Genomic DNA, 27,535 nt, shown 5'->3' with positions numbered 1-27,535 from the left:
GCCGTCCTGGTTGTTGTCACCGTTGTTGCCGAACTGGTTGCCGAACTGGTTGCCAAACTGGTTGTTATCACCGTTGTTGCCGAACGGGTTGCCAAACTGGTTGCCGAACTGGTTGTTGCCACCATTGTTGCCGTCCTGGTTGTTGTCGCCGTTGTTGTCGCCATCGTTGTCGCCATCGTTGTTACCGTTGTTATCATTGTTGTTGTCATTGCCATTGTTGTTGTTGTTGCCGAATCCGAAGTTGCCACCGAAGTTGTTATTATTATTATTGTTGTTGTTATTGCCATTGCCCTGGCCAACGGTAAAGTAGTGGCAATCATCCTGAGCTCCTCGTTGGGCAACCTACACTAATCAGTGTCGTCCTAATGTCAAGAGAGCAATAAGAACTCACAGGCATCAGAACAGGCTGATGGTTGCTGGACGACGACATCGTGCAGATACGGTAGAATCCGGCCGACAGACCACCATCCACCGTAGTAGACAGACGACCGTTCCCATTGCCAGGATCATTTATACCCTTGAAGAATGCGAACTCGGCCGCATTCGGCGGGTTTTGCGGGTTCGCCGAGCCCATGTCCTGGATCGTGACGTGGACATGTCCCTGGATAATGCCATTACCATTGAGTTGCTGCGGCGCGGCGTAGTACGTGACATCAGGGTTGGTGAAGAACCCGGCCTCCAAGTTGTCAATCTGGAGCTCAACGGTAAACGTCTCATCGGGGTTCAAATCTTCGTTGTTCTGGGGGCTCAAGAGCACGGTCGAGACCATGTTGCTTTGTGCCGGGATATCTCCCATGACTATTCCAAGTTAGTCACCAGATTTTCAACTCATACTGCAAAGTAGAGAACATACCAATGCCATTGCACGATCCACCTCTCTTCTGCTCGCCGTTCGTCAGGGTCTTGCCCTTGCAGAAGTTGATGAAGTTGGCGTTGTCCCTGAAACAAATCAGCAAACGCCCATGGAGCAATAGAAGGATGGGAGCACGTACGTCAGCGAAGGTGCTTGTCCATCCTCCGCGTTCCCATCTAGACCGTCACTGGCGCTTGCTTCCTGGACAACCTCGGGGTCCAAGGCCAGGTTATTCCCGTTGTTGTTATTATTATTATTGTTGTTGTTGTTGTTCCCGTTGTTGTTGTTGTTGTTGTTGTTGTTGTTATTGTTGTTGTTATTCCCATTCCCAAATTGACCACGGCCGCCTCCAAAGCCACGATTGAAGCCGCCGCCGAAGCCCTGACCTCGAGCCTGGGCCATGGCCAGGAAGGCCATGGCTAATAGAACCCGACTGATCTGCATGGTGGCGGTATTCGTTCAACGAGCGAAGAGTGTCGAAACGAAGGGCAAGAAAACAACCTGTCCAGCAGATATGTTCCTTGCACGAAGAAACAAGAAAAGAAAGGCGTCAAGCCGACGAATCCAAATCTCCGACCAGCAGGAGAAGGAAAAAAGAAGCTCAAAAAGAGAGCGTAAGTCCAAGCCCTCGGCTGGAAGATTGCTTCTATGAAAAAGAGCGAAGAAGCAATTGAGAGCAAAGAGGAGCAGTTCTGGCACTCCGTCTTTATTATGTATGGCTTGGTCCTTATCGAGCGGGGGAGGAGTGCATGAACTCTCATCTTGGGCTCCATCTCGTCGTGCGACTCTGAGGGCTTGGTTGTTACAAAGGGATTCATGTCAATGCTTTGGCCTTCAACACCAACGTCACAACGCGGAGAATCACATCCGAATGAAACGCATGATTCGTCAGTTTCGCTACGTCGTTGATTCGAATGACTCGAATCGGTTTGGCTTCGTTCTTGAACTCATTTGCTAGCCATGTTTGCGAAACAGGGACTCATCCTTCGCTACCAGCTTGTTTCCCTGAAGAGGAAAGGCTCAGGGTTGGGCCTGCGACATCCAATGCCGCAGCTTCGTTTGAAGCTTGCCGAGGATCTTTTTGGAAAATTGGTTTTTGCGCATTGCGATTTGTTGAATTTGTGCTCCTGTTGCCGTATTTGGGTGGAACCTATGCCTAATGTGGTCAAGCGCACCGCAATTTTCATTGCATGAAGATGTTCCTGACAAGACAACGCGCTAACCGGTTACAGTAATCAGCTGCTCGGCATCCAACACTAGTCCGTGAACATTTTTCTGCCCTCCTCACATTGAATGTATCAGCAAGCCTCAAAACGCGATTGAAACTCTCCATCAAGTCCTCGGATAAGTATTTGCTTGTCTGTTCCTGTTTTGTTCCCTGTTGATCACCGGAAAAGCGGCAATGTTACGATGGAAGTTGCTTTATTTAGCCTACTCGACTCCAGAGTCGAAACATCCCGCACGAACCTGCGGTACTCCGTACAATAGTTATAGATGGCTCAAGAGCCTTTACGGCTCCATTGAAGTCCACCCTCTCTTACTGTCGGCTTGGACCGAATCAGTTTCATCAACCTGACGAACAGTTGAAACGTTGAACGCCAAGGATAAACGCTTACCTTCACAATTGCACTCAGCGAAGGTGGGCTGTGATCCGACGGCCTGCCGTGCATACCGCCTTTCCGAAGGCCCCTCTCTGGGCATTGCATATTGTCCCTTAGCCTATTGCTGAGGTTCGGATGGAGCGGAGCAACCACTCAGCGCTGACGTAGAGGAAAGAGAGTATGACTATACCCGTCTGAATAGCAATTGGCGAGTGGCAGTCCAATCATTGCTCCCTCATCGGGCTGACTGTCAAGCTTCAATGTGCTAGTTGAAATGCTAACTAGTACATGCCGAAGTCGACGGCGGGTTCTCTCAGTGTCTGCCACCGCAGCTGAACATATGCAATGCAGCCTCGTGACGTTTCTGTGATCTTCTAGAGCCCTGAAGCGAGATCAATTTGGCCCCTGAAGGACACTGTTGAATACGGACCTTCCTCAGTGAAGACCAACACCCATTATGGTCCTGGTAAAGCTCTGGGAGTTGTGCACAGAGAAGTCAACTCGTAGAATCGGACTTGGTTCCATCCACGAGAATCGGCGCATGGCTGAATTGGTCGTAGTGGACTATACCGAGCGACGCCACTTCACAGGATCTTCTGCTCTCATCCCCCCGAGCCCGGTATTTGGTGCTCACAACGGGGAAAACATCCGCTCCTATCGGCTATCATAACTGCTTGATAGTTGAGTGTCTCACCGACCTCGTACCGGCACAGTCGATGGGTAAGCAAGTCCTTAAGATCAAAGAACCCCTGGCAAAATCAACAATGGGCAATGCTATGACTAGTACTCCATGGATCTCATTCTCTAATATATACAAGCGTTAATGATCTACAGATGATCGGCATTGGAGAGAGGCACAGTCTGTGCACAAAATGCCATCCTCAAAGAACCCCGCCATGGACATGGTTATAGTTGCATTTTCGCGAAGCGATGATCCCGGTCAGATCCGTGTGATCTGTCAATTCTTATTGCAGGCTATGCCGAGCCTTGACCCACTGACGCCTGGTTGTTAAATGTGGCGTCTGTCAACTTTGAGAAATCGGAGTTTGGACTCTGGACACTTCTGGGTTTCTCGAAGCGAGACGACATCATCCATTGCTTTAAATGGCGACTTGCATATTGTGAAAGATCGAGACCTTGCGATAAAAGTCCAATTAGAGTTGTGATAAGGTTGGATCAGCACAGAGCCGCTCGCGGACACTGATTGCAGATCCGGTGGATCGAAAATTCGGTCATGAATCTCTTTGAACGATGATTGAAGGCGTTACCGTGCCGGTCTTTGTTCCGTGCCGGTGAGCTCGAGATTCGGGCGGCCATGGGCCCAATTGAGCCCAGATTTGAAGGCCGATTCTGAGATTTGGGGTTATTTCGCTCTTGAAAGTCAACTACGGATGCCCGTTCAAGGGGCAATCAGAACTATCAACAGACGACAGTTGATGCCGGCGATGGTAAATCGGCGCCAAAACCGGCGTATGCGGTACTCCGTACATGTGATCTCGCCGAAACGACTCGTCGAGCTTAGTACAAATTCTGGACGCAAGGGTCTTAGTTTGCGTCGAGAGATTGGTCTCTGGATTCCGTTGAATTTTCGACAGAGAGCTGAGTCAGCAACTCTATGATTGTGGGAAAAGTTACTAAGTTACTTGATTTGGTTAAGAGTACAATAACCAGCCATGACCCTGTCATTCTCATCAGTCCGGCAGACTACAGAATCTGTATGGGGTTAGCATGCTTTTACCAATGGATGCTCCAGGGACGGTCTCCTCCATAGTGCCGCATCTCAACGCTGGCATTGTAGACAAAGACCATTATTTTGAGGTGCAGCGCGGAATTGATGTTGGGCTCATTTAGCGCAGACGCTAGTCAGACGCTGGAGCGCCATCGGTGCCGGAGATTTGGAGCCGTGGCTGGACCTGATCGACCTGATTGCAAATGAACTCCACGGCCAATTTCCACTTTCCTAGAGGCTGTCAAAGCCCAGAGTTCCAATTGCATGGGACGAGAACCAGTAATTTACCTCTAGTCATCTGATGCGAGGCCGATGCACAGATCCATCATCAATTCACGCCTGCGGCGGATGTATCATCCTCCATCCTCGTGAATACAAACGTTTGTTTTGCCTTCTCCATACTTTCACCCAACGTGAACTCTTTTTCTTTTTCCTTCTCGAATAGTTATATTTCATAAGTTCTCTATTTCGTTTTCTCTCTCTTTCTTCTTTTCCCCCACCCGCATCAATCCACAGACGGTCCAGCGGTTCTGATCGTTGACTGTACACTCCCGTCCTCTCACACACAACTGCATTCACAGCCCCTCGTTCATTTGCCAGATAGTGCCCGTGGACAGTCTGACCTGCGGAGGAAAACGATCCCAGTGCAGTCTGTCCGGTTTCATTTCATCTCTGTTTTGAAGCCAATCTGTGGCACTTTCGTGGCCGTCCTTCGTTTGTTGACATCCCCATTACCCACCACTGAGCAACTCCAGCACTACTCCATTCTTTCTGTGAACTTCTGAGATACCTATTGGCGTCCAGGATCAGCCGTGTTTGCAGGACCTGGTGCCCCGGAGTCTTCGTGGAGACCTTCAACGCTTGTCTTGCGTGTCTCACATCCTGCTAGCAACCGGGCCCAGCAGATAGGGAACGGCCTGGTAAATATCAAAAGCAAACCACTGGGGGGGGTTCGCACAGACGAACAAGGGTTCGAGAGCACACAATATATCCCAATTCCCGACATGCATTGCTAGCCGACTGCATTCCGAGCGGGACAGTTCTCTCGAATTTCCTCACTGAACGGAAGCGTTCAATGAACACGAACTAAAGAGTTTGCTCTCGTGGTTGAGTCACACGGGGGTGCTCTGTGCTTCTACCATTCAACCAACTTTGACTTGAGGCAATTTCGACGTTTTCCCATTTCAAAGAACTCCGAGCCTTACCATACTCCTGCTAGCATCACGCTCTTGCGGTTGCAACGATGAGCCAGTCTAGCGATATGGCGATGGGCACCACCAACGCGGGAGACTCGGACGGCGCTGCTCTCCCTCTCATCCTCGATCATTACATGGCCTATCCGGGCTCCTATGAAATGCCCCTGCGCACCATGTACACTCTGAACAGCGCCCCATCCTTCCTCACCAATCCAAACGCTGCGGGCCTCCAGGAGTCTGCTTTTGCTGAACGACATTCGCCGCCTCCATGGCTGGCTTCCCTGAATGATGCGTCCGGCCAGTTCCGTGCCCAGATCATGGCTCAGATCGCCAAGTTGCCCACGCAGCCTTCTTCTCTTCCGCCGCATTTCATCATCTCGTTCGTGCGTCGCTGCTTCGCGCCGCGCCTGGAAGATGTCGACTTCCCCCAGGCTCTCACGGCACTGGACTACCTTAATGATCTTGAGACTCGTCGCATCAAAGATGTCTCTGCCGCGCTTCGCCGGCTGGATGTCCGCCGCGGTGACAAGGCGCAACTGGAAGAGCTTCGAAGCAGGTACCCCGGCGTTGTACGCTGGATCGAAACCATGGAGGAGAAGGAGAAGATGGTGGAACGGCTCTACACGCAGGTTTATGTGAGCTTGCGCCGCTGGGTAAGCTAATACTAAGAAGAGGGGAAAATTGCGAGTCTGACCGTCCTCCAGGTTCTCATTAATGAAATGATGCTTGAGCCATTCAACAAAGCAAATTGTTTGGCGATGCTCAATACACTCTTTCCTCCAACTATTCCAAGACAGCCTACAGCTCAGCTCACGCCGCAGCTTCTTAAGCAGCAACGAGAGGGAACATTCAAGTATATCCGTGGCGTGGAGACCCACGGAAAACAGGTGGTCTACCAGCTCATGAAAACCGGCGCTCAGCAGGGCGATGATACGGCTTGGCCGCTGGTTCGTGATGCTCTGGACAAGTATCTGGATGCAGCCCAAGACATCATTGCGAGCTGCGAGGAAGTTAAGGGTCGGGATTACTTGGAGGAAGAGTCCCGGAGGGGCCACAGGCGGAAGCCCGATTCCGGCATCAGCTTCGGCTCCTCTGTGAGGACTACCGAGAGTGATGATCACAGCAGTCGTTCCAACAGCGTGGACAAGCCCCTTCCACCGTCGCCCGAATCGGAGCTTCGGAAACCGCCTGTCTCTAAACTGGAAAAGATCACCCGGGAACTCCGCCGCATTCGGTCTCGCATCGACGGTAGGGACAGGGCGGACTCAAAGTCGCGATCTCCTAGTCTCGCTCGCGGTCGTTCTTCTCGGAGCTCTAGTGACGAATTCGACGAACTCGAAGCTCGCCGGGAGCGACTGATCAGGGCCAGGGCCAATGAACAGGCCGGCCAGACTCACTAAAGTGGTCAATCTTCTCAACACACGAGTCGCCGGCGAAGAAAAAAGTTAGTTCTTTGACACGGAGTTTGGGGTTTGATTTTCAGCGATGAAATCATGAATTCTGGTGGGCGCATGCGACGGGAATGGCTGGGGGCAGGAGTTCAAGGTGTTCGGTTCATCATAGAGAGGGACCTGGCGCACGCTACCAAGGAACAAGCGAAACAAAATGGAGATGAAAAGTAAAGGATTTGATTTTATTTTCCGTTGTTATAATTCAGTATATCCTTAGAATCGCATGGGTTTAAAAGGTGGTGACAGTGCTTTTCAGTCATCATGGCAAGACATTGAATCTAGTCCAGCTGGAGATAGTTCGGACTGGATGAATTGAATTTACAGATTCAGATTGTTCCGTGTATTCTCATGTATTTATGTGCTGTTCGTGGCTCGCCATCATCCAGAGCTTGAAGCCATAGTAATCTGCTCTCAGCCAATCAGACGCCAGTACCACCACCAGCTCAGCGTTGTGCTTCGGTGGACAAGTGCCCAGGTGTCCTTTGCACGCCGCGGCTTAGCAGGCAATTTCGCCGGCGAATTGCGCTGCTATCTGGCAGTTGACGTCTCATCTGCTGGAATTATCCATACTTTCTTTGATCGTCACAACATGCGCTTTGTTTTCCTCGGGAGGTTCAGATGCGCGTGATTGAGAAGTCCAAGTGACAGCTCTCCTCTTCCCAGAGAAGAACAACGCGCAATTTGCCAACACAAGAACAGGACAAGATGCTGTTGCTTAAGTTCGTCGCAAAGGCCGCTGTCACAAGCCTCGTGGTGGGCTTTTGGCGGTTGCCTGGCCGAGTCATTGCGGACTCCTCTGTCAATGTTGCCCTGCAAGCGTCTTTTGACGCTGGGCCATTCTTGCTGGAGCTGCTGTAAGTTTGACATAAAGCCAGAAAGGGCAGATGAACCAATGCTGACATGATTGCCTCTGAAGCGAAGCAGCCGCCGCGGAGAATGCCTCTTCATACTTTCCCCTCCTTGACCGGATCGCCGAGGGCGCGTTTGACGACGCTGCGACCGAAAAAGAACTCTACGACCGTTTCCTGACCGTTGTGCAAGATGATGGGCATATCAATGACGCAGCGGATCTCTCGTCGCTCAAGTTCTCCCTCGCTATCCGCTCCGCCGCTCCGCGTGTCGAAGCTCATTATCAGTACTACAACACCTCGGTAGAGCCTCGGCTGGGAACAGCCCAGGATGCGGCGTGTCCGGTCTGGGTGCATATGGACGGAATGCAGTACTGCTCTCCAACACTGGAACGCGCTCAGCAGGCTGTGGGTGCGGATTTGTATGTGTCTGATGCAAAATGTGAAGGTTCGGACGACCCGGGACTGATTGTCTTTTCAGGGAAGCTCGCGATTTGCCATTTGACCGAAAGCTCGGAGACCCGACTGCGCCGCTGGCTGTTCTCTACGCAGATGTTGCGTCTCCGGCCTTTGGCGAATACCACCAGAAGCTGAGTGCCTTGGCGAAGGATGGCCAGGTGTCGTACGTGGTTCGATACAGACCGCCGCCCTCAGCATCCTTCCGGCCATTATTCCTGGCTGGCTACGGCGTCGAATTGACCTTAAAGAGGACAGACTACATCATGATTGATGATCGTGAGGCTGAAGAGGGCGACGAAAAGAAAACGAGCAAGCCCAGCGTCGGCTCGCCTAGCGCCGATGAGTTGGAGGAGGAGTCGCCCCCGGATCTGAAACCTCTCTCCTCGTCCGAGGTTGCGAGGCTGGGAATGAATGCCGCCAGCTTCATCTTGGACAGTCCCGATCCCTTTGCCACTCTCATCAAACTCTCGCAGGACTTTCCTAAGTATTCTTCGGCTGTGGCCGCATATAACGTTACGCGCGAGTTTCTTGATGAATATCATGCAAACCGAGTAGCGTATCTACCAGGGGGTCGGAACGTGCTCTGGATAAACGGTCTGCAGATTGACACTCGACAGGTTGACGCGTATTCCTTGCTCGAACATCTCCGTCACGAGCGTCAGTTCATTAGCCAATTCAAGAAGCTTGGGCTCTCCAACTCCGAAGCTGTAGACCTCCTTTTGCATCCAAACTTGACGGAAGGACAGAGTGATGCGGAGACTCAACGCTACGACTGGCGTGATGAGGTTGAAGGCGGCGACGTTATTATCTGGCTAAATGATCTGACAAAGGACAAACGGTATTCGGATTTTCCTTCCGAAATTGACGCGGTAAGTAGTGCTTTATCGGAGCATTTGCGACCGACGATGGCTGATCCTGGTTAGTTACTGCAACCTACGTATCCCGGCCAGCTCCCAGCTGTCCGCCGAGATATCCACAACGTGGTCATTCCTGTCGATTTGACAAACGAGGATGATGTTTACATGGTCGTTCAGCATATTCAGACATTCATCAAACGGCTGATCCCCGTTCGTTTTGGACTTGTACCTCGAGTCCACTCAGAATCGGCGAGGTCTCAAGCCAAGATCGCACGGCACCTGCAAAAGACGCATGGTTTAGCCGCGATGTTGAAATACTTCCAAAGAGTAAGCACTCTATTTCTGAATTCTATTGCCTTTCTGACGGGGGAATACAGTCTCTCGAGAAAGACAAACTTGCCCGTCCTGACCCGGCCTTGTTTGACGAAGCAGTTTCAAGTGCGCGTGTGTTGCAGGGCCAAATGGCCCAGAGTTTTGAGGAGGCTTTGAACTCCGCGAACCTCGACGAAGTCCTCGACAAAACAGCCCGGTACATTAAGCGACTAGATCTTAGTGGAAGATCACCTCCCGTACTCGCCAATGGAGTGCTCCTTGGACGGGGTGACAATTTTCTGCAGGAGCTTTCCATGCGGGTTGCCATTGACCTGCAGATTATTCAGCAGAGCATTGTTCAGGATGCTGTCGACGAGGACACCTGGCTTCCCAGTTACTTTCTTTCTCAAGCGGCACTCTCGCGAAATGAGTTGATCATGCCGCAAGATCCTAGCAAAATTCGTATCGTGAACCTCGTCCATGTTGCCGAGTCTCATGATCTGTCGTCTTTGCTTCGTATTTCAGGCGAGGGACCGGGAAACAATCTGCCCCTTATGGCAGTTGTTGGCGATTTCAATTCTGAGTCCGGCTTGGGTTTGCTCATTTCTGCTCTCAGGTTCCGCCTGGGCCACCCGGAAGTTGAGATTGTGCCTCTTCACACTTCGGACGATGAGACGAACACGCGCGTTTCTTCCCAATTGTACCAGCTTCTTCGCGCTGAGCGGGTGGATGCTTCTGAGATTCTCGAGAAGATCCAGGCTATTGAACTGACGTCAGATAATAGGGAGACTCCTGCCAGCGAAGAACTTGAATATTGGGCGCAGAATAAGAAACTGGCTGCAGCTCTTGGATTCCCTTCTGGTACACGCGGGGTCCTACTCAATGGAAGAGCGGTTGGACCAGTCCCACCGGCATCGACTTTGGAGGAAGACGATTTAGAGGTCCTGCTTGCGTACGAAACCTCGAAGAGACTCGGACCAGTGGCCCAGGCGATGAGGGATCTCAAATTGGACCACAAGGTGACAGGTTCTCTGGAGTTTGCAAAACTGACATCTCTTGTCGCCTTGTCTACTGTTTCGGATATTCCAGAAGGAGTTTTTGAGTCGAGGCCCAAATACCGCAACAGTGCAATTAAGGCATGGAATGGTACGCACTCCGCCATCACGGTTTCCCACCGCGAAGACGCACCGATCAACATCGTGGCAACCGTTGATCCTGCGTCTGAACGGTCGCAGCGGTGGGTTCCGATTTTAAGGACGCTATCCAAGTTGGATGGGGTTAATGTTAAGATTTTCCTGTCGCCTGTTCGCATACTGCAGGAACTTCCCATCAAGCGGTTCTACCGCCATGTCCTCGAGCCTGAGCCGTCGTTTGATGAACATGGAGCTTTGAATCGCCCCGGCGCATCGTTTTCGCGCTTGCCCAAGGACGCTCTCTTGACGTTGGGGATGGATGTGCCACCGTCCTGGCTAGTGTCACCAAAGGAATCAGTCCATGATTTGGACAACATCAGACTGAGTTCTCTGAGGGAAGGAAGTGATGTTGATGCCATTTACGAACTCGAGCACATCCTCATTGAGGGCCATTCGGCCGACACGACGACGCGGTCGGCGCCGCGCGGCGTCCAGCTCCTGCTTGGCACGGACAAGAATCCTCACTTTGCTGACACGATTGTGATGGCCAATCTTGGCTACTTCCAGTTCAAGGCGCGGCCTGGGTTCTGGAAGATTAACCTGAAGCCAGGGCCGAGCCAACGAATTTTCAACCTGGACAGCGCAGGCGGCATGGGATACCAACCGAGGCCTGGAGATGAGAACAATGAAGTGGCCTTGACTTCTTTCCAGGGACGCACGCTCTTCCCTCGACTTTCTCGCAAGCCCGGCCACGAGGAGGATGATGTGTTGGAAGCGAACCCCAAGCCAGGATCTGCAATGGACTACGTGTCTAAGGGGTTGAGTTTTGCCCAGAGCATACTCTCGGGTGCTGGCGTGGGCAGTAAGAGCACAACCACCCAAGAACAGCATGCCGATATCAACATCTTCTCCGTGGCCAGTGGGCACTTGTACGAGCGGATGCTGAACATCATGATGGTGTCTGTCATGAAGCACACAAAGCACAGCGTCAAGTTCTGGTTCATCGAGCAGTTCCTATCGCCGTCGTTCAAGAAGTTTCTACCCCATCTTGCGAAGGAGTACGGTTTCTCATACGAGATGGTGACGTACAAGTGGCCGCACTGGCTACGTGGCCAACGAGAGAAGCAGCGCGAGATCTGGGGCTACAAGATTCTTTTCCTGGATGTCCTCTTTCCGCTGTCTTTGGACAAGGTGATCTTTGTGGACGCTGACCAGATCGTGCGGACGGACATGTACGATCTCGTGCAACTGGACCTAGAAGGGGCGCCGTATGGGTTCACGCCTATGTGCGACTCCCGCACGGAAATGGAGGGCTTCCGATTCTGGAAGCAAGGATACTGGAAGTCGCACCTCCGGGGTCGACCGTACCACATTTCCGCGCTGTACGTGGTGGACCTGAACCGATTCCGGGCGCTGGCCGCCGGAGACCGGCTTCGGGGCCAATACCACACGTTGTCGGCAGATCCCAACAGCTTGGCAAATTTGGACCAGGATCTGCCGAATAACATGCAGGCAATGATTTCGATCAAGAGCCTGCCGCAGGAGTGGTTGTGGTGCGAGACGTGGTGCGCCGACGAGGATTTGAAAACGGCGCGCACGATTGATCTGTGCAACAACCCGTTGACCAAAGAGCCGAAGCTCGATCGCGCGCGGCGCCAGGTGCCCGAGTGGACCGAGTATGACAACGAGATTGCTGAATTGGCTGCGCGGGTGCGAACCGCTTCTAAGCAAAGCCGGAAGGAAGACGAGAAGAAAGACGTGAAGGATGAGCTGTGATGGAATTGTACTATTGTTTGTTTCAGCAGCAATTGTTGCTTCTACTACATGTATGATATAGACTGGCTTCATAAAAATGGTTCACTGGGGACTCTCAAACGCTACGCTCACAGCTTAGATCGTTCCGATGCGAGAACGAGGTCAGCTACCTCCTGCGCAATACCCCAGCTCAACTCGTAGCCTCTTCCCCCAGCACCGTAAGCATGAATGACCGTCTTCCCTTCCCCGATTCTCTCCTTTTCCAGCCTCACACCTCCATCCCGCCACGGCCGTCGACCGACATTATCCAGCACAACCTCAAAGTCCTCTAACCTTGCAACGAACTCCGGAAACGCCCGCACACAATCCTCGAGCAACTTGCGTCGGGTCTCTATCCGAGGCTTCATCTCCATGTCCCCAGGCTCCTTGGTGCCGCCGATGATCGTGCCGGCGAACGGCCGCGGGATCAGGAAGATCCAGCTGCCGTCACGATTCTGGCGAGTGATGGTCTTGTCGAACTTGTTGCGCACGAGGAGGGTCTGCCCACGGATGATCCGCATTTTATCATCTTGATCGAAATTGCGGCCGGTGCAGTTGATCACCAGCGGCAGTGATCCGTCCTCGGATAATGTGAATGCCTCCTCGAGCCTTGCCAGTTTCCGGTGGAGGATCCGCCCGCCGCCTGCGAGGAATTGATCTAGCAACCACCGCGAATAATGGGGAGCGTTTAGGCTGTATGTGTTATACCGGCATCCCCAAGTGACACCCTCGGGCAGCTCGGCTCTGTCAAGCACACGGAACTCATCATCTTCACCTGCGTAGCAGTCACCTGTCCGCAGACGACAATACTCCTCCGGCGGGTCCTCAAGATACTCAATTCCCGGCATCAACCGGACGCCAGCCTCGGGAGTGTCCCGCGCAATGCGCCGCATGCGTCGGAATGTATCCATCGCCCATTGCCCCTCGAGTCGGAGCTGCGGGCTGGCACCGGGGATCGGGCGGTAGTGTGCCCCGGCCCACATAGATGCGTAGTCTGGCGACGGTCGCCGCTGCGGGTCGTCGATCCATTCGGATGGCTGGCTGGGAAGCTCGGCGCTGATAATGGTTATGCTGGGGTGAGATTTTGGAGAACGGTGCTGGAAGCGTTGTTGGAGCTCGAGAGCTATGCTCAGGCCGAGAATGCCGGAACCCACGATGATGATCCGTGGCGGCATTGCTGAAATTATATTACCCGCTCTTTGCAGGCAAGCTTCAATTGTATCCGGAGAATATATATATCTCCTACTACATGCGCTACTGTGATTGAACTCGGTTCCTACTGTGGGCCTCTGCTGTTATCAGGTCCATCTGTGCCGCCTCATATCGGTGTTCGTGCCGAGTAGATATGCACACCCCGCACTCTACAGATCGGATGATATGATGCAGGATCTATCGCCAGAAATACGGTCTAGGAGAGGAAGTGAAGCAAGGTTATCTATTTATCATCAAAGAATTCTATGATAGCAGTAGCCCCATCTCAGGCCGTAAGAGTGCCTCTCAGTTTCCCCTGCAAGGACCTGCTCACGTAGGTACTTGAGGAATGCACCACACACACTGTAACGGCGATTGTTTGCTTCGTATCTGCCAAGCTGTTGGCCGCGCCTCTCAACGCGAGAGGTGACGGCTTGGCCGGCTGAAATACACCGTTAATGGCCAGTAATGGCTCTGCGGTGACTGGCAGCTGACCCCATACAGAGGAGCTCTCTCTGATGAAAACCTCGTATCACCATATCATGTCGCGCATATGAACCACAGTCCTCCCTTCAAACATCAACATGCATCTCTCGTAGCATCCTCGTAACCAACCTCCTCTGCTCCTTTGGTGTCAGGTCTTTCTCGTCCATTTCCTTCAAACACCGTCCAATTGCGACGGTAATTCGAATTGCCAATTCTCCGCCACCAGAGCAATCCACCCAAACCTTGCCATTCCGCCCGATGGCGATTTCGAATCCTCCCGTTTTCTCCAGCTTCGCGCCCAATTCGTCAAGCAGTACCACCCCGGACGTGCTGGCCTTCATTAGTCTCGCGGCCAGCCCCGTCGAGACATCAAACACCATTCCACCTTGTAACGGGCCCAAGCCCCCTGGCTCCGCCTTGCCCGTGGCTGGATTCACGCAGGTCAATTCCACCTCTGTCCCCGCGCCAACGCCCACAGACAATACCCGCGCATAGACTAAATCCCCTGGTTTGAACGCTGGCCGCGTTTTCTTTGTTGCGCCTTCGAACGCAAGCTGTCCCAGGACTGCCAGCGGCGCGTGCGGCGTCAGGATGCAGTGGTGGTAGTCCTGCGACGACCGCTGAACCTGTGCGATAACCAAGTCATTTACTGTCGGAATGTACCGGCGATTGGGGAAGGAGAGCACGGAAACGGTGTTGCGCTTCGCATCGGTCGAGAGAAGGCCGGCGTGTGTTGCGGTGACGGTGTGCGGGGACGACGGGTACTTTGTCTCGTGCAATAATCGTGTTCCAGGGCCCAATCGGAGGGGTATCGAGGTGGTGGACGGCAGTGCCTCTGCCGGTACCGCGTCGCCGGGGAGGAGAATGGTCGGGGTTGTCATTGCCTCAAGTGCTCAAGTTTGACAAGTACATTCAGACAGCTCTCCGTCAAGCTGCTCTACTAACAAAGTTTGTTATCAGATCGATAAGATCACGTGATCGCATCACTAGCCACATCTTATCGATAGCTCAGCCACAGCACATGCTGGTGCACCAATTTTTTTTCTAGGGACTTGTTTGTTCTCTGTCGAACAGCAACAGGCCTTTTTCTGTTCCGTAATCTCGACCTCGTTCTGAGGGATATCCAGCGAAATGAGTGAAGACGCAAGCGGGTCCCCAGAGCGGGTTGCCATTGGTATCTCCTTTGGCAATTCCAACAGCTCGATTGCCCACATCGGCGTGGACGGGAAGCCCGAAGTCATTGCCAATGAAGAGGGCGGTAGGTGATTAGAAGCCATACCGTGCTGGTTCTAGAGGTTGACAGCCCGCAGACCGTCATATCCCGTCGATTCTCTCGTACGTTGAGGGAGAGGAATTCCATGGTACACAGGCGAAGCAGCAATTAATCCGCAACGCGAAAAATACGGTGGCCTATTTCCGCGACTACTTGGCCAAGGAGTAAGCTAGCATGATTTATACGGGATGGGAATGTATGAAATACTGATCCTTTATAGTTTCAAGTCCATTGATCCCACCCACAGCCATCAGTCTGCGCACCCCCAACAGCACGACTCCACCGTCGCATTCTCCATCCGGGACACCACCGATGAAAATCCAAACACAGTTACTGTGTCCGAAATCGTCACGCGACATCTGCGCCGGCTGAAGACCTCTGCCTCGGAGTTCCTTGGAAAGACCGTTAATGCCGCCGTCATTACTGTTCCGACAGACTTCTCCGATGCGCAGCGCGACGCTCTCGTTGCCGCCGCCAAAGCGGCCGAGATTGAAGTGCTGCAGCTGATTCACGAGCCCGTCGCTGCACTTCTTGCATACGACGCTCGGCCAGAGGCAGTCGTCACGGACAAGGTGGTTGTGGTCGCCGATCTGGGTGGTACCCGATCCGACGTTGCGGTGGTTGCGTCGCGCGGAGGCATGTACACCATCCTGGCCACTGTGCACGATTACGAGCTCGGTGGCGCCAACCTCGACCAAATCCTTATCGACCACTTCGCTAAGGAATTCAACAAGAAGCACCAGATCGATCCTCGGAACGAGGCGCGCGGTCTGGCGAAGCTGAAGCAGGAAAGCGAGGCGGTGAAGAAGGCGCTCAGCTTGAGCACGAACGCTACCCTGGGCGTTGAGAGCCTTGCAAGCGGAATTGACTTCAGCTCGACCATTAACCGAACACGATACGAGATTTTGGGTAACCGGGTCTTTGGCCAGTTCGTCGAGCTTATCCAACGGGCACTGCAAAAAGCCGAGCTGGATGTGCTGGACGTGGACGAGGTCATTCTGTCCGGCGGTACCTCCCACACGCCCAAAATCGCGCGACTCGTGCAGAATCTCTTCCCGGAGAAGACAACCGTCCTGGCGCCATCCACATCGTCGTCGGCAATCAACCCTTCGGACCTGGCCGCCCGTGGCGCTGCCTTGCAAGCGTCGCTTATTCAAGAGTATGAACGGGAGGACATTGAGCAGTCCATCCACCCGGCTGTGACCGTCACGCCGCACCTTAGCCGCGCCATCGGCGTGCAACTGGTGTCCGCATCCGATTCCGATCCATCCGCCGTCTTCCAGCCACTCGTCCGCGAGGACACGGCTCTCCCAGCGCGCCGCATTGCGCAATACCCCGTCCCGGAGCAAGGCGGTGATGTCCTAATCCGCATCGCCGAGGGCACCCGCGAAATCAAAGTCACCAAGCCCGAGCCCAAACCCAAGCCGGAGAACTCGGAAGAGAAGACCGGCGATGACGACAACGAGGAGGACGATCTCTCCGACTTCGACGAGGACGAAGAGGAAGAAGAAGAGATCCGAGAAATCATCTGGAAGACCGGCAACGTCATCACGGAAATCGCGTTGAAGAACGTCCCCGCCGGCGGCAAGGTCGAGGTGGTCGCCAACATCGGGGCGGATCTCGGCATGCAGATCACCGCGAGAGAGGTCGGTGGGAAGAGCGGTGCGCGGGTTACGGTTGATCCGCCTCAAGGGAGTTCATAACTAGATTAGATGGAAACGGGCTTAACGTCGTATAAAAAAGGTCCCTTTGCATGTTTATGATAGAGAGGATGCATGGGTTGCACATACAGTCTGTTTCAAGGTTCATATAGATTATTGGTACAGAGGTTTAGTACTTATTCCTGTTTCTAAGCGGTAACTAGGTACCTAGATGGATGGATGATGATGGATGACAGGAGATGAAATGAATGAAAAGTTACGAGTGCCGCTCATGTGGATACAGTAGTTTTTATTCGGCTTCTGCTCTATCGATTTCTCTTCGACCCCTGGCTACGGATCGAGAAGCCATAAGGGAAGCTACTAGTAGATTAATCATCCATGATTTTGTCAATATAGTCAACTTTTACAAGCGAACGCGCATATAGCCAATCTCCGATAATAGATGCCGAATTTATTAAACCCGAGAGCAGAAGTACTGTATCCCATTAATACTGCCTGAAACACGCGGCCATGCAACTGTGACTTTGCTTTTCCAGGAGCCCATTGCAGTGGATGCTTTTGTAGATGCTTTTGTTTGTCTCATGAAATGCAGGGCGTAATGCTGATGTACAGATGTACGTATACAGGTTGGAATGGGAACTCGAGATCCGCTATGTGATCACCTTAGGATTTCTTCTCTAGCTCTTTTTATCGCTGTCGACGCTCGTATCAAGGTCGAGTCCGAGGCCGCGCTAGAGTCAGAGTCGGACTCGAAGTCGGAATCGGAATCAGAGTCGGACTTGGATTGGGGGTTGACCTTTGATTCAGTACGGGGTTTCGAATTTGGGGCTGAAGAGGAAGTGGAGTCAGAATCCGTGGACCCAGAGTCCGGGCGAGCGGCTGACTTTAAGCCTGATGGTGAATCATCAGAATCCGAGTCGGAAGAATCGGAATCGGAGCCAGAATCCGTGTCAGAGTCAGTGCCTGAGTCGGACTCGGAGTCTGATTCTGAGTCCGAGTCCGAGTCAGAGCCAGTCTCCGAGTTTGATGATGAAGCCGAATCTTTAGGAGAAAATGCCGTCGCATTCTTGCTCAAGTCCGAAGCGGACTTTAAGCCGGATCCAGGAGTCACAGTAGACCCGGCGCTGGTCTTCTCTAAGGGGTCTTGCCTTCCATTCTCTTGCTGCAATGTGGTGTTTGGCTGCTCGTCATTTCTGGCTGATTCCTTTTCAGCCACGGCCAATCCTTTCTGGGGCCGTGACTCGGAATTCGGTGGTTGTCGTGTTTCAGAGTCAGATTCCCCCGCGACCTCCTCAGGTTCGCCTTTCGCGTCGCTCTCGCTTGGCTCGGCGCTAGTCTTCAAACCACTCTGGTCGGAATGATCTCCTTCTTGTCCCAGTTCGGGCCTCGGTTCTCCGGTCCTCGTCTCGCGACCGACAGGAGAACCATGACCATTTTCGCCTTTGACCATCGCGGGCTGCTCAGATTCGCCGAAATCAGAATCATCAGAATCCAGATCTTCGCTCGAGACGCGTTCCTTGCTCTTCATAGTACGCAACGAATTTGAGCGCCTCTTGGATGGCTGATCAGAATCGCCCTCTCTTTTCCTCCTTGGCTTTAGGTTTCCTGGACGGTACACTGCATCTGGGTTGCCCGCCCGCCGCTCTTCCAAGACCGCGCGTTTGATCTTTCGCCATCGGTCTGCACATTGTTGTCTCGACCGCGTATTGTCCATTAGATTGCTCACAACACCCCAACTGATAAGGGATTCGTCCATCTCGTAGATGTCTTTTCCAACGTCCACACCAGAGTCATGCAGTGCAGTCCATGAATGCCTCAATGCATTTTGTAGAGCCTCAATTTCCTCCTCGGACCATGGTCCCCATTTCAGGGTCCGGCGGTGCTCGACATGATTCTTCCATCGTTGTACCACATCGTCCTGCGTACGTCCCAGTTCCCTTGCAATCTTGGCCCACTTTGGGCCATACTGCGCATGCATCTGCTCGAGCTCGTCGTCCTGTTCTTTTGTCCACTGGTGCGGCTTCTGCGAGGATGCCTGGAAATGCCGACGCATGAAACGGTATACCGAGCGGCGGTCCCGCTGTGGAAGAAGATTGTAGACGCTCTGCCAGAAGGCGGTCCGGGAGATCCCCTCCAGAGACAGCCTGCCATCTCGATTCTTCCGCGAGTCCTGAACCAACCGATCAAATAGCTCTGGTGTGATGTTATTCTCATTGCAGAAGTCAATCTTAAACTGCTCTAGTGTCCGAACTTCCTCCGGACTGAAAAACCCGGTATGCTTTGCATTCGTGCGTGACACATGCCCTGGCTGAAAATGCGCGGTCTCTTCTTTCTTCTTCTTCGCTCCGGAACGTGCCCGCCGCTTGGCGGTGGTCTGCTGAGAATTGGACGCTTCCGAAGACATGCCGACGTCGCTGGCCGGTACGCTGCTGCCGCCACCGCTGCCCTCGCTTTGAGACTGTCCATCGGGCTGCGGAGTCGGCGTTGAATTTGACGAACGCTGATACTTTACAATCTTAGGGGGCGGCTTGCGCTTTGCCGGCTGTTCGAATATCGGGCTTTCCCCGGGCGACGGTGCATCCCGTTTTCTCTTGGTGCTGACCGGGGTCTCGGTGGCCCGAGGGTTTGCGACGGTGTCCCTCTCGGTCGTCTCATAATCTCTTTCCCCCTGCGAAGAGTTGAGTCCCATCATTCCCAGGAAGGGGATCGGCAGTTGTTTCCACGACATTGGAGCTGCATCCACTCCTGAGGGCCAGCTCCCAGTTGTGCTCAACGCGACAATCTGAAAGCAAAAAATTAAGTTCCGTCAACGCGTACCAAGCTATTCCACATATGGTATATACGTAGCCAAATTCCTATTTTGGAGATTACTCTTAGTTCAAATATGGCTTAGCGCACTCTGGTCCAAGGACGAACACACCCGGGGTGTGCAGTTTAGCGCCTCGACCCTAACATCCTGTGTGCGGTTTCCAGCTTTGAAAGTGCTGCGTCGGTGCACCGAGAAGGCTATGAAAAGTGCCTATCTCTAGCGCCGCCAATATTGTTTTCAAACTCAATGAATGAGGGAATATTGAGAGAATATTCATATTGATAACTACTATTTTTTTCGAATTCTTTCCTAATGATAGCCTGCTGAACTTGCCATCCATTGCTCACTACTGAATTTAAGCACCGTAGGAGATCGCTTCCCAGTGACCGGCAGCTTGATGATTCATCCTTGGTACCGCAAAGGATCAACGACATGACAAAAATTCGGAGACTTGGGTGAAGGTCCCTATGGAAGTCCCTATGTATGCTCTTTGCGAGAATCACGGAATGCACGGTGAGACATGGATGCGCCCGAGCCTGAGCGTCGAGGAGCAAAGAAGCCGCGTCTCTCTTCTCTACCGCTGTATCCTTCGTCGCGGCGACCACGAGCTCCGCCCAAGCAATAGAACAAGGTCGCCAGCATCAAACAAAAGACTGCTGTCCACATGAACGCAAACGCCTTCTTGCCGAGATGCGCATTCTGACCATTTCTGTTAAAATTATTACGGCCCTTGACATAGCACGCGCTGTAACCGATGTCAGCAAGACCATTAACGACAAGAACGAAGTTGAGAGGACTCACGTCATGAGCGAAGATGTGATCACCTGAAATACCCAAGCTAGCCAAGCCAGCAGACTCGTCATGTAACTTCCGATCCGCGTGCAGGGAGCCACCAGTCCCAAAAAGAGGGATAGTACGGCAAAAAAGAGCCCGATAATCATGAACGGGAACATAAAGCGAGACAATAGAAAGTAATGGTTTGTGCTATTCCACCTTATTAGCTAATTTCATTAACACGCAAGAGAGCAGGCAGCGTACTTGATGAATTCTTTGGGAATGTTGACTTCTGTGTCAAAGTTCCTCGAGCTCGGCGGATCAAATGGAAAGTTCGGGTGTGACGATCCGCAACGGCTCCGGCCGTTTCGAACCGCGCATAGCTGCCAAAATGTCCATCGAGAGCTCGCGGGCGCACCGGGAATATTCGATGTGTCGGCTTGAAGGAAATAAATGTTGTTAAGAGGAGTGGTGTTGGTTGCTCCTCCCAGCAAAGTCAGGAACATCAGCAGGACGGCTCCCGCGGTGAAGAACAGGGCCAAGATGCCCATAATTGGCCCTGGTAATTGGTCAGCATCGTTGAAACGACGGAAGAAACCATTCAATCATACTTCCAATAGCCATTATGCTGAGCGTCTTGAGAGTCTTGAAACACTGAAGGTCAATCCTTGCAAGACTGAACAGTCAAGTTTCTAGGGAGCGGGATGAGTGACAGAGGATGTTGAAAGAGGCAACGACATTTTAAGACTTTCGTGACGATATACAGGGACGAGGCTAGCTAAGAGTTTCTTACGTGCCTGCAGACCTGTCATGGTGATGAACTCTCCCATCGATCGACACAGCAATGACGTAGAGCTCATTTGCAGAGGATGATACACATACCGCTATTCTCTTTATGGACTAGTTGGTGTCCTTGATCCATCATATCTTATCCAGACAAGGCAGTAATCGTCACCAATTCTCTACGGTGATTGGTTGATTGTTTCTTGTGCATCACAGAACCGACTCTAAATCAACGTCAACGTCAAATGCCCCAAAGCAGGATTTCCTGATTGCTTCTTCGACCCAGTTTAGCTTTCCTTCAGGGTCCGAGTTCAATCCTTAATCCACGTCACTCCCCCACACGGAGTCGTGGAACTTTGGAAGTTGGCGGAGCCAATCATTCACGGGTTGCGCGCTCGATGCATCTCCAAGGAATGTGTTAGAAGGATCAACCGATCGGCTCGGAATGGCGACGTGGGCGTATCCTCCAATTTCTCCAGAGAGACTGAAGCAAGAGGAGGAAGAATCGTTGGTGAGTTACGACGCCGAAGGGTGTATAGGCATAGTGGCTTTGTCAATGAATCGGCAAGATTAATAGCTATTGCTAGGCGAAAGAGCTCGAATGGCTGCTAGCGTCTCTTCAAGAGTCACTTGCGTCTCTGAGAGAAGGACTCCGGGAATGCGCAGAGCTCCTGGCACCGAAGGAGCCGGGCTCAACCCTGGTGCTTTCCTCACAACGATCGGAGAGCGTTAAGGGCTATGTCACCCGGGTCGGGGCTCGCATTGTGAAAGGGGTTTGTCTTAGCCCACCATAAATCTATGGAGAGCATCTATGCCAATACTGCTTAGGATATTCATCTCCGTCTAGCTTCTCTTCCGCCCCCTCGCGGCGCCAACAGTACTCGTCTCACATTCTCCAACATTCCTGGCGCACCAGAATTGGTCCTAGAGCAACTGGCCAAGGTGCGAGATCTGCTCCGGCAGAGTCTCGATATCGTCGATGTCAGTACCTGGGGCGGAGACATATCCAATGCCAGTTTCATATCAGGGCAACTGCGCTTGCTCTTTGACCATGTTTCGGAAGCACGATCGACACTCAAGGGCGATGTGCACGCTCCGAGGTGGTGGGAGAGCAGTGCGGATGATCACGTACGTGTCAGTTCAGTCCGTGCTCACATAGCAGTCACTAATTAACCGCTAGGTTTTTGATCCACCTCTTCCTCCATACTTCTCCTTTCACCTGGCCATTGCTGATGCGGCCCTCGTTCTTCACCTTCGAACCCTGGAACCGGCCAATGCGGCATCTATGTCGTCCATGGCGTTTGGGTCTGACCTAACATTGACGGGACTTTCGTTGCGAGAGAAGATTTTTGGACCGCGCCACAAACCGCACGATGAATCAGGAGAAGTCTTTATCTGGCGCGGGGAAGAGGTTAGGGTCAAGGAAAAGATCCGCGTTGAAAGTCAAGACCCGTGTCTCATAGCCGTCATGGCCAAGTTGAGTGCACTTGAACATGAAGTCATGAAATGCATTGCATCTTTGAAGATTGTCATGGGAGAGGATGATTGATGGAGTGTAATTCATGAGGAGGCTTACGGAATCAAGTCTTTGATAGAACCAATCGTTCCACGATCGAGTTCCGAGGAATGCTCTGTTCGTAAATTAGGACTAATAATTATCTTATAATGATAACGATGATGAAATAGTACGTCTATTGAGAATGAAGGTTCGCTATGAATTCAAAATGGTCCTGCTTAACCCAGGCAAACCCCGAGAGACCGAAAAGGGCAGTTGCCAAGATCTAGGAGGTTCAAGTCACGTGTAATGTTTATCGATAAGATATGATTAAGCTGGAAAGTCTTGGCAGGTCAGAGCTTTTGGCCAGGAACCAGGACGCCGGGAAGAAAAGAAGTGAGCTTTGCAACTCAGTTCCAACGCAAATTTTGTCCTGTTGCCAGGGGCAGGGAGGATCAATATGCCCCCAGGTTTCCAAGCAGCAAAGGCCCTCGGGCCTTGCCGGCCATATTTAGGTCGCGCTGCGCAATATCGTTTTGCCCGAAGACCCCAATCCAGCCTTATCCCTGCGATTCCAGAGTCAAGTCTCTTTCTTGCCACTCCACGTGGCATTGACGCAAATGGAGTCGATAGGAAAAGAGCTGATCAATGGGTTGTGCAACGGAGGTTTGCGTCGACTTCCACTGTGGGGGACTCGGACCTTGCGAAACGGCGAGAAGATCTCTACGCATTGATTGACAAGCTTCATCAACATGAAGACGAATTGGCGGAGATGCTTGATGAGCTTTATCTCCTTCCCGAATACGAGCACGTTCTGAATATTGAAAACTGGAATCTGGATGATGCCTTTAGCGGAGTTGTTGGCCATCGCAACTATGAGGCGCTGGAAAACAAGGTTCGGAACGTGCGTCAAGCGTTCGGGGACACTGTTCCGGAAGGCTATCTGAATGAAAGCGAGATTAAAGTCTATGAGCGCCTTTACGGTGATATCGTCATTACCCCGGCCGAACCAGAACGAGCGGAGGAGGACGGGGAGGCTGAGCGCAACGTGCTTCTGCGGGATGATGGGCAAGGCGGATATGAAGAAGTCGAGTACCACATCTCGCGTGAGGAACAAGATCGGGAAGAGGATCGTTCTGGGGGTGTGCGATCTGAGAATGAAGTTAGTTATCAGGAGCGCGCCGAAGAGGTTGCAAAGTTGGTAGGAGGGGAAGTGATTTCGGAGTCTGAGCTGAGGAAGCAAATGGAAGAGGAGGAAGAAGAAGCAAGAGAGCGGCGGTCGCGGTTTCACTCATTGACCTTGGCGGGGAGATTTTCGACCAGCCCCAGCACAATCCAAATCCCCAACGAGACGTTCAATCTCCCAGTTTCCGCCATTCTATCTCAATTTTCTAAACGACACTTGAAGTCGGTTGCGCACAAGGTATTCGGAGGACAACAGTTGCCACACTCTACCAGAACGCTACCCCCTAGAGCGCAAGTGCCGCAACTGCCCATCCCTCTTTCTGCATCTCAGCACTTTATGGGTGAGATGGAGTCGAACGCCTTCCTGGCGGTTCTCTATCCTGGGATTTATGCTTCCGTAACCAGCATTTTGGTTGAAGTGCGCAAGCGTCTAGGGACTTCGTGGATACGAAATCTCATCTCCAAGGAAGGTGGCCCTCGGATTTTGGACGTGGGCGGAGGCGGCGCTAGCGTTTTGGCATGGCGAGACATTATCCGCGCCGAATGTGAAGCGATGGGTTACCCTGAACACTCTCCTCTCCCATTTGGAAAGTCCACGGTCCTCGCTGGTGCCGAGAACCTTCAGGAGCGCGCAAGCGTTTTACTGGAAAACACAACATTTTTGCCTCGACTTCCCGACTACGTCCACGTGCGCAGCACACCGACTGTGGATGACGATCGGGAGCCACCCAAGAGAAAGCAGTTCGATATTATCATTGCTGCACATTCACTCCTCGAGATTGAAGAAGACTATCTGCGCAAACATCATGTCAAGAATCTTTGGAACATGCTTGATCCCAACGGTGGTGTTCTTATTCTACTGGAGAAAGGACGACAGAGAGGCTTTGAAGCGATCGCGGGAGCCCGAGAAATGATTCTTGAACGTTTGATCGCGAGTCCTGGATCAACCGAATATCAGGATCTCCTTGATACCAGCCAGGAAAGCACGGTGAAGAAGGAAAAAGGGATGATCATTGCGCCTTGCACAAATCACGGGAGATGTCCAATGTATCCGTTCCCTGGGCAATCCAAAGGGCGCAGCGATTATTGTCATTTCGAGCAGCGATATATCCGCCCGCAATATCTGCAACGCATCATTGGCGCCAAAGATCGCAACCACGAAGATGTAGCGTTCAGCTACATCGCCGTCCAGCGAGGCGTTGATCTTCGGCAGACGGAAAACATCGTCCAAGGAAAGGAGGCCACCGATGCTGCCTTCAAGGGGTTCGAACATCTGCAGGAGTGGCCCGAGTCCAAGTCGAAGCCAGAGAGCAGCGAAGGCAACGACGACTCGCGGACGCCGTTCCATCCACTGGCACTTCCGCGCACGCTTTACCCCCCGCTAAAACGCCGTGGCCACGTTATTCTCGATCTCTGCACTCCCGAAGCTAAGATCGAGCGATGGATTGTACCCCGGTCGTTTAGCCGCCAGGCGTATCACGACGCACGCAAGGCGCAGTGGGGAGATCTCTGGGCGCTGGGAGCCAAGACCCGCGTGCCTCGCAATTTGCGCCTCGGGCATCCGAAGGAGGGCCTGAGCAAGAAGGAGCGGCTTGAGCAGAGAGCAGCCAGTCGACGGAATCAAGCGGAGCACGGCGACGAGCTCTCTCGTATGATGGACGAGGATGAAGAGAAGAGCGACATGATGAAGCCGTTCGTTGTCGCTGCCCTCAACGAGCAGAGTGAATCGCTCGAGCGACGAAAGGAAGGAAAGACGATTCCTAGCTGGAAGAAGAAGGCTACCAAGAAGAAGATCCGACAGGCGTTCAAGAAATTGGCTGAAGGGAACGAGTCATGAAAATACGCTGTCAGGAACGGCGTCTGTTTTTTTTTCGGAAAGAGTCCAGGCTACGGTTTCGAAAATACGGGAATGTAAGGTATTCACATGGAGCATTGGGGTCACTGGGCGATACATCTGGATGTACATTACTTCTGGTCATGGCGATATTTTGCTCTCTGGCTATGTACAATAGATTCATATCTCCATTCGTGACATCTTGTAATGGCGAGAACGCTGTTTGTAGCTTGCACAACTGGCCACAGCAGGGTGTGCGTCTGCGATGAGCATTCATAGGCATAGGGCGCACGCCCTCCACGGAGTATGCAGGTCGCTTCCCTGGCGGGTTCGGGGTCTGCATCCGAAGCTAGGAACCAGCCGTTCAAGTGGGCAGTCATGACAGCCGCTTCGCTCATAACGCGAAGACTGGATGATATCGTATATCGATGATGGGAAGAATGCTATCATTGCGGCACAGCCATGCTCTTCCTCAACTCCCTCTCCCGCTGGCGACCCTGCAGCTCCAGTCTCTCTACAGCATACTTGAGCCTCTCCTTCTTTTGCACGAGTCTTCTCAACTCTGCGGCTCTGGCACTGGCCTCTGAAGAACCACCGGCTCTGCGGCTTGCGGCACTTGTTGTTGCAGTAGATCGACCTGCAGCTGTTCTGGACGAAGGACGTCGCTCATCCGACATGCGGCCTTCTTGAAGCTGGCATTTGGCGCGCAGAGTCTCCTCACGACGCGCGAGCCGGTCGATGTGGTTCGCTGCAATGGAGAGAAGATGTGCGACGCTGGGGGTGATTTCGTCTAGGATTGCCTGCTGTGCCTCGCGAAGTGTAGACTCCGGAAGGAGTTCATAGTGCTAGATTATTGTCAGCACTCTTCACTATACTGCATGTTTTGGAGGTGGGAGTGTTTACCCTTGTTGTTTGGAGGACTTTAGATATTCGCGGGAAGTCGTTGACGCCGTTATCGAGAATATCAATGGCGTTCGAGACGCATTGAAGCGAGGACTGCAGCGATGCCACGGATGATGCGAGGGAGTCTGCCATTTTGAACGCGCGTAAAGTTCCGTTGCTTTAGATATTGCTCAATTGACATCATCTTTCCATCCAGTGGGCGGGATCATCAGAGAGGACGAACTGAGATCACGTGATCCGCAAGTTCCGATTCAACCTCGTTCTTCCGCTCCGACGTTCCAACAACCACACCAATCTCCAGAAGCGCCGCGAAAAGACGTTTTCCGCCGCAATCAAAGAGCACCAGCCAAAATGTCTTTGCTCGGAAAGAAGTTCCCGGCGCCTGTCGGTATGTGAAGTTGTTTCTCGCGTCGATTGCACAGACAAGACAAGGTTACTGACTTGGTGTTTCTGTCCAGCCAAGCCGATGACCCCCTTCTTCGTCGCCGGTATGTCTCTCCGCATCAATTGATTCAGCACCGGAATTATGTTGCTAGAGCATCTCTCCGAGGCTCTCTGTGCAGTTGTGGGACAAGTGCATGGACTGACGTGAGGGATTTAGGCCTTGTTATCCTGTACGGCGTCAACTCGTTCGCCAATGCTATGATGAACTGTACGTGCTCCTGCGAAGGCATTGGCATTGTCTGATAATGCCTCTCCGTTGCAATCCGCACTTCCGAAGCGTAACATAGCTAACAGTTCTTCAGCCGAGGAGTTCAAGAACGACCCGCGCAACCCCTACGCTAAGAACCGCAAGCCTGAGAACCACCACTAAGCGATGGCGGGGATGGACTGGAGCATGGTTCGATTCTGGGTTGTTTGAATGGCATTGTGGTTAGACCGGGTGTCGTTCGCAGATGGATGTTCTC

At 52.6% G+C, this 27,535-nt stretch overlaps 13 protein-coding genes across 13 annotated transcripts in view; 6 read left to right on the top strand and 7 right to left on the bottom strand.

Annotated features, from left to right (window-relative positions):
- Positions 1 to 1,297, bottom strand: part of VTN49DRAFT_6408 (uncharacterized protein) — a gene marked incomplete at both ends in the record, with an annotated part of 2,879 nt that extends 1,582 nt beyond the window's left edge. Inside the window, 4 exons of the mRNA XM_069414564.1 lie at positions 21 to 342; positions 392 to 798; positions 854 to 939; positions 993 to 1,297. Coding sequence (XP_069265797.1) covers positions 21 to 342; positions 392 to 798; positions 854 to 939; positions 993 to 1,297 — 1,120 coding nt within the window. The remainder of the gene's footprint in view (positions 1 to 20; positions 343 to 391; positions 799 to 853; positions 940 to 992) is intronic.
- A 3,461-nt stretch (positions 1,298 to 4,758) lies between these two features.
- Positions 4,759 to 5,209, bottom strand: VTN49DRAFT_6407 (uncharacterized protein; the record flags this gene model as incomplete). The annotated part of the gene is made up of 3 exons (XM_069414563.1): positions 4,759 to 4,879; positions 4,923 to 5,068; positions 5,123 to 5,209. The coding sequence occupies 3 exons, from the start codon at positions 5,207 to 5,209 to the stop codon at positions 4,759 to 4,761; spliced, it is 354 nt and encodes a 117-aa protein (XP_069265796.1).
- A 217-nt stretch (positions 5,210 to 5,426) lies between these two features.
- VTN49DRAFT_6406 (uncharacterized protein) lies at positions 5,427 to 6,779 on the top strand (the record flags this gene model as incomplete). The annotated part of the gene is made up of 2 exons (XM_069414562.1): positions 5,427 to 6,032; positions 6,084 to 6,779. 2 exons carry the CDS (start codon positions 5,427 to 5,429, stop codon positions 6,777 to 6,779), a joined length of 1,302 nt encoding a protein of 433 aa, XP_069265795.1.
- A 756-nt stretch (positions 6,780 to 7,535) lies between these two features.
- Positions 7,536 to 12,215, top strand: VTN49DRAFT_6405 (uncharacterized protein; the record flags this gene model as incomplete). Its single annotated transcript, XM_069414561.1, has 5 exons — positions 7,536 to 7,684; positions 7,747 to 8,100; positions 8,160 to 9,006; positions 9,061 to 9,321; positions 9,372 to 12,215. 5 exons carry the CDS (start codon positions 7,536 to 7,538, stop codon positions 12,213 to 12,215), a joined length of 4,455 nt encoding a protein of 1,484 aa, XP_069265794.1.
- Positions 12,216 to 12,322: 107 nt separating this feature from the next.
- On the bottom strand, positions 12,323 to 13,408 carry VTN49DRAFT_6404 (uncharacterized protein; the record flags this gene model as incomplete). The annotated part of the gene is made up of 1 exon (XM_069414560.1): positions 12,323 to 13,408. One exon carries the CDS (start codon positions 13,406 to 13,408, stop codon positions 12,323 to 12,325), a length of 1,086 nt encoding a protein of 361 aa, XP_069265793.1.
- Positions 13,409 to 13,996: 588 nt separating this feature from the next.
- On the bottom strand, positions 13,997 to 14,791 carry VTN49DRAFT_6403 (uncharacterized protein; the record flags this gene model as incomplete). Its single annotated transcript, XM_069414559.1, has 1 exon — positions 13,997 to 14,791. One exon carries the CDS (start codon positions 14,789 to 14,791, stop codon positions 13,997 to 13,999), a length of 795 nt encoding a protein of 264 aa, XP_069265792.1.
- A 250-nt stretch (positions 14,792 to 15,041) lies between these two features.
- VTN49DRAFT_6402 (uncharacterized protein) lies at positions 15,042 to 16,886 on the top strand (the record flags this gene model as incomplete). Its single annotated transcript, XM_069414558.1, has 3 exons — positions 15,042 to 15,168; positions 15,221 to 15,347; positions 15,404 to 16,886. The coding sequence occupies 3 exons, from the start codon at positions 15,042 to 15,044 to the stop codon at positions 16,884 to 16,886; spliced, it is 1,737 nt and encodes a 578-aa protein (XP_069265791.1).
- Positions 16,887 to 17,502: 616 nt separating this feature from the next.
- Positions 17,503 to 19,572, bottom strand: VTN49DRAFT_6401 (uncharacterized protein; the record flags this gene model as incomplete). Its single annotated transcript, XM_069414557.1, has 1 exon — positions 17,503 to 19,572. One exon carries the CDS (start codon positions 19,570 to 19,572, stop codon positions 17,503 to 17,505), a length of 2,070 nt encoding a protein of 689 aa, XP_069265790.1.
- Positions 19,573 to 20,130: 558 nt separating this feature from the next.
- On the bottom strand, positions 20,131 to 21,051 carry VTN49DRAFT_6400 (uncharacterized protein; the record flags this gene model as incomplete). The annotated part of the gene is made up of 4 exons (XM_069414556.1): positions 20,131 to 20,398; positions 20,455 to 20,637; positions 20,692 to 20,986; positions 21,039 to 21,051. 4 exons carry the CDS (start codon positions 21,049 to 21,051, stop codon positions 20,131 to 20,133), a joined length of 759 nt encoding a protein of 252 aa, XP_069265789.1.
- Positions 21,052 to 21,655: 604 nt separating this feature from the next.
- Positions 21,656 to 22,759, top strand: VTN49DRAFT_6399 (uncharacterized protein; the record flags this gene model as incomplete). The annotated part of the gene is made up of 4 exons (XM_069414553.1): positions 21,656 to 21,721; positions 21,798 to 21,983; positions 22,039 to 22,338; positions 22,391 to 22,759. 4 exons carry the CDS (start codon positions 21,656 to 21,658, stop codon positions 22,757 to 22,759), a joined length of 921 nt encoding a protein of 306 aa, XP_069265788.1.
- A 406-nt stretch (positions 22,760 to 23,165) lies between these two features.
- On the top strand, positions 23,166 to 25,727 carry VTN49DRAFT_6398 (uncharacterized protein; the record flags this gene model as incomplete). Its single annotated transcript, XM_069414552.1, has 1 exon — positions 23,166 to 25,727. One exon carries the CDS (start codon positions 23,166 to 23,168, stop codon positions 25,725 to 25,727), a length of 2,562 nt encoding a protein of 853 aa, XP_069265787.1.
- Positions 25,728 to 26,170: 443 nt separating this feature from the next.
- Positions 26,171 to 26,759, bottom strand: VTN49DRAFT_6397 (uncharacterized protein; the record flags this gene model as incomplete). The annotated part of the gene is made up of 2 exons (XM_069414551.1): positions 26,171 to 26,569; positions 26,628 to 26,759. 2 exons carry the CDS (start codon positions 26,757 to 26,759, stop codon positions 26,171 to 26,173), a joined length of 531 nt encoding a protein of 176 aa, XP_069265786.1.
- Positions 26,760 to 26,978: 219 nt separating this feature from the next.
- VTN49DRAFT_6396 (uncharacterized protein) lies at positions 26,979 to 27,441 on the top strand (the record flags this gene model as incomplete). The annotated part of the gene is made up of 4 exons (XM_069414550.1): positions 26,979 to 27,015; positions 27,086 to 27,115; positions 27,229 to 27,279; positions 27,374 to 27,441. 4 exons carry the CDS (start codon positions 26,979 to 26,981, stop codon positions 27,439 to 27,441), a joined length of 186 nt encoding a protein of 61 aa, XP_069265785.1.
- Between the last annotated feature and the right edge of the window lie 94 nt (positions 27,442 to 27,535).

The sequence above is a fragment of the Thermomyces lanuginosus genome (genome assembly GCF_041956635.1).
Source record: "Thermomyces lanuginosus strain ATCC 200065 unplaced genomic scaffold VTN49scaffold_40, whole genome shotgun sequence".
Taxonomy (NCBI): Eukaryota; Fungi; Ascomycota; class Eurotiomycetes; order Eurotiales; family Trichocomaceae; genus Thermomyces; species Thermomyces lanuginosus.
Note: the sequence above shows the minus strand (reverse complement) of the source record. Positions and strands in the feature narration are given on the sequence as shown.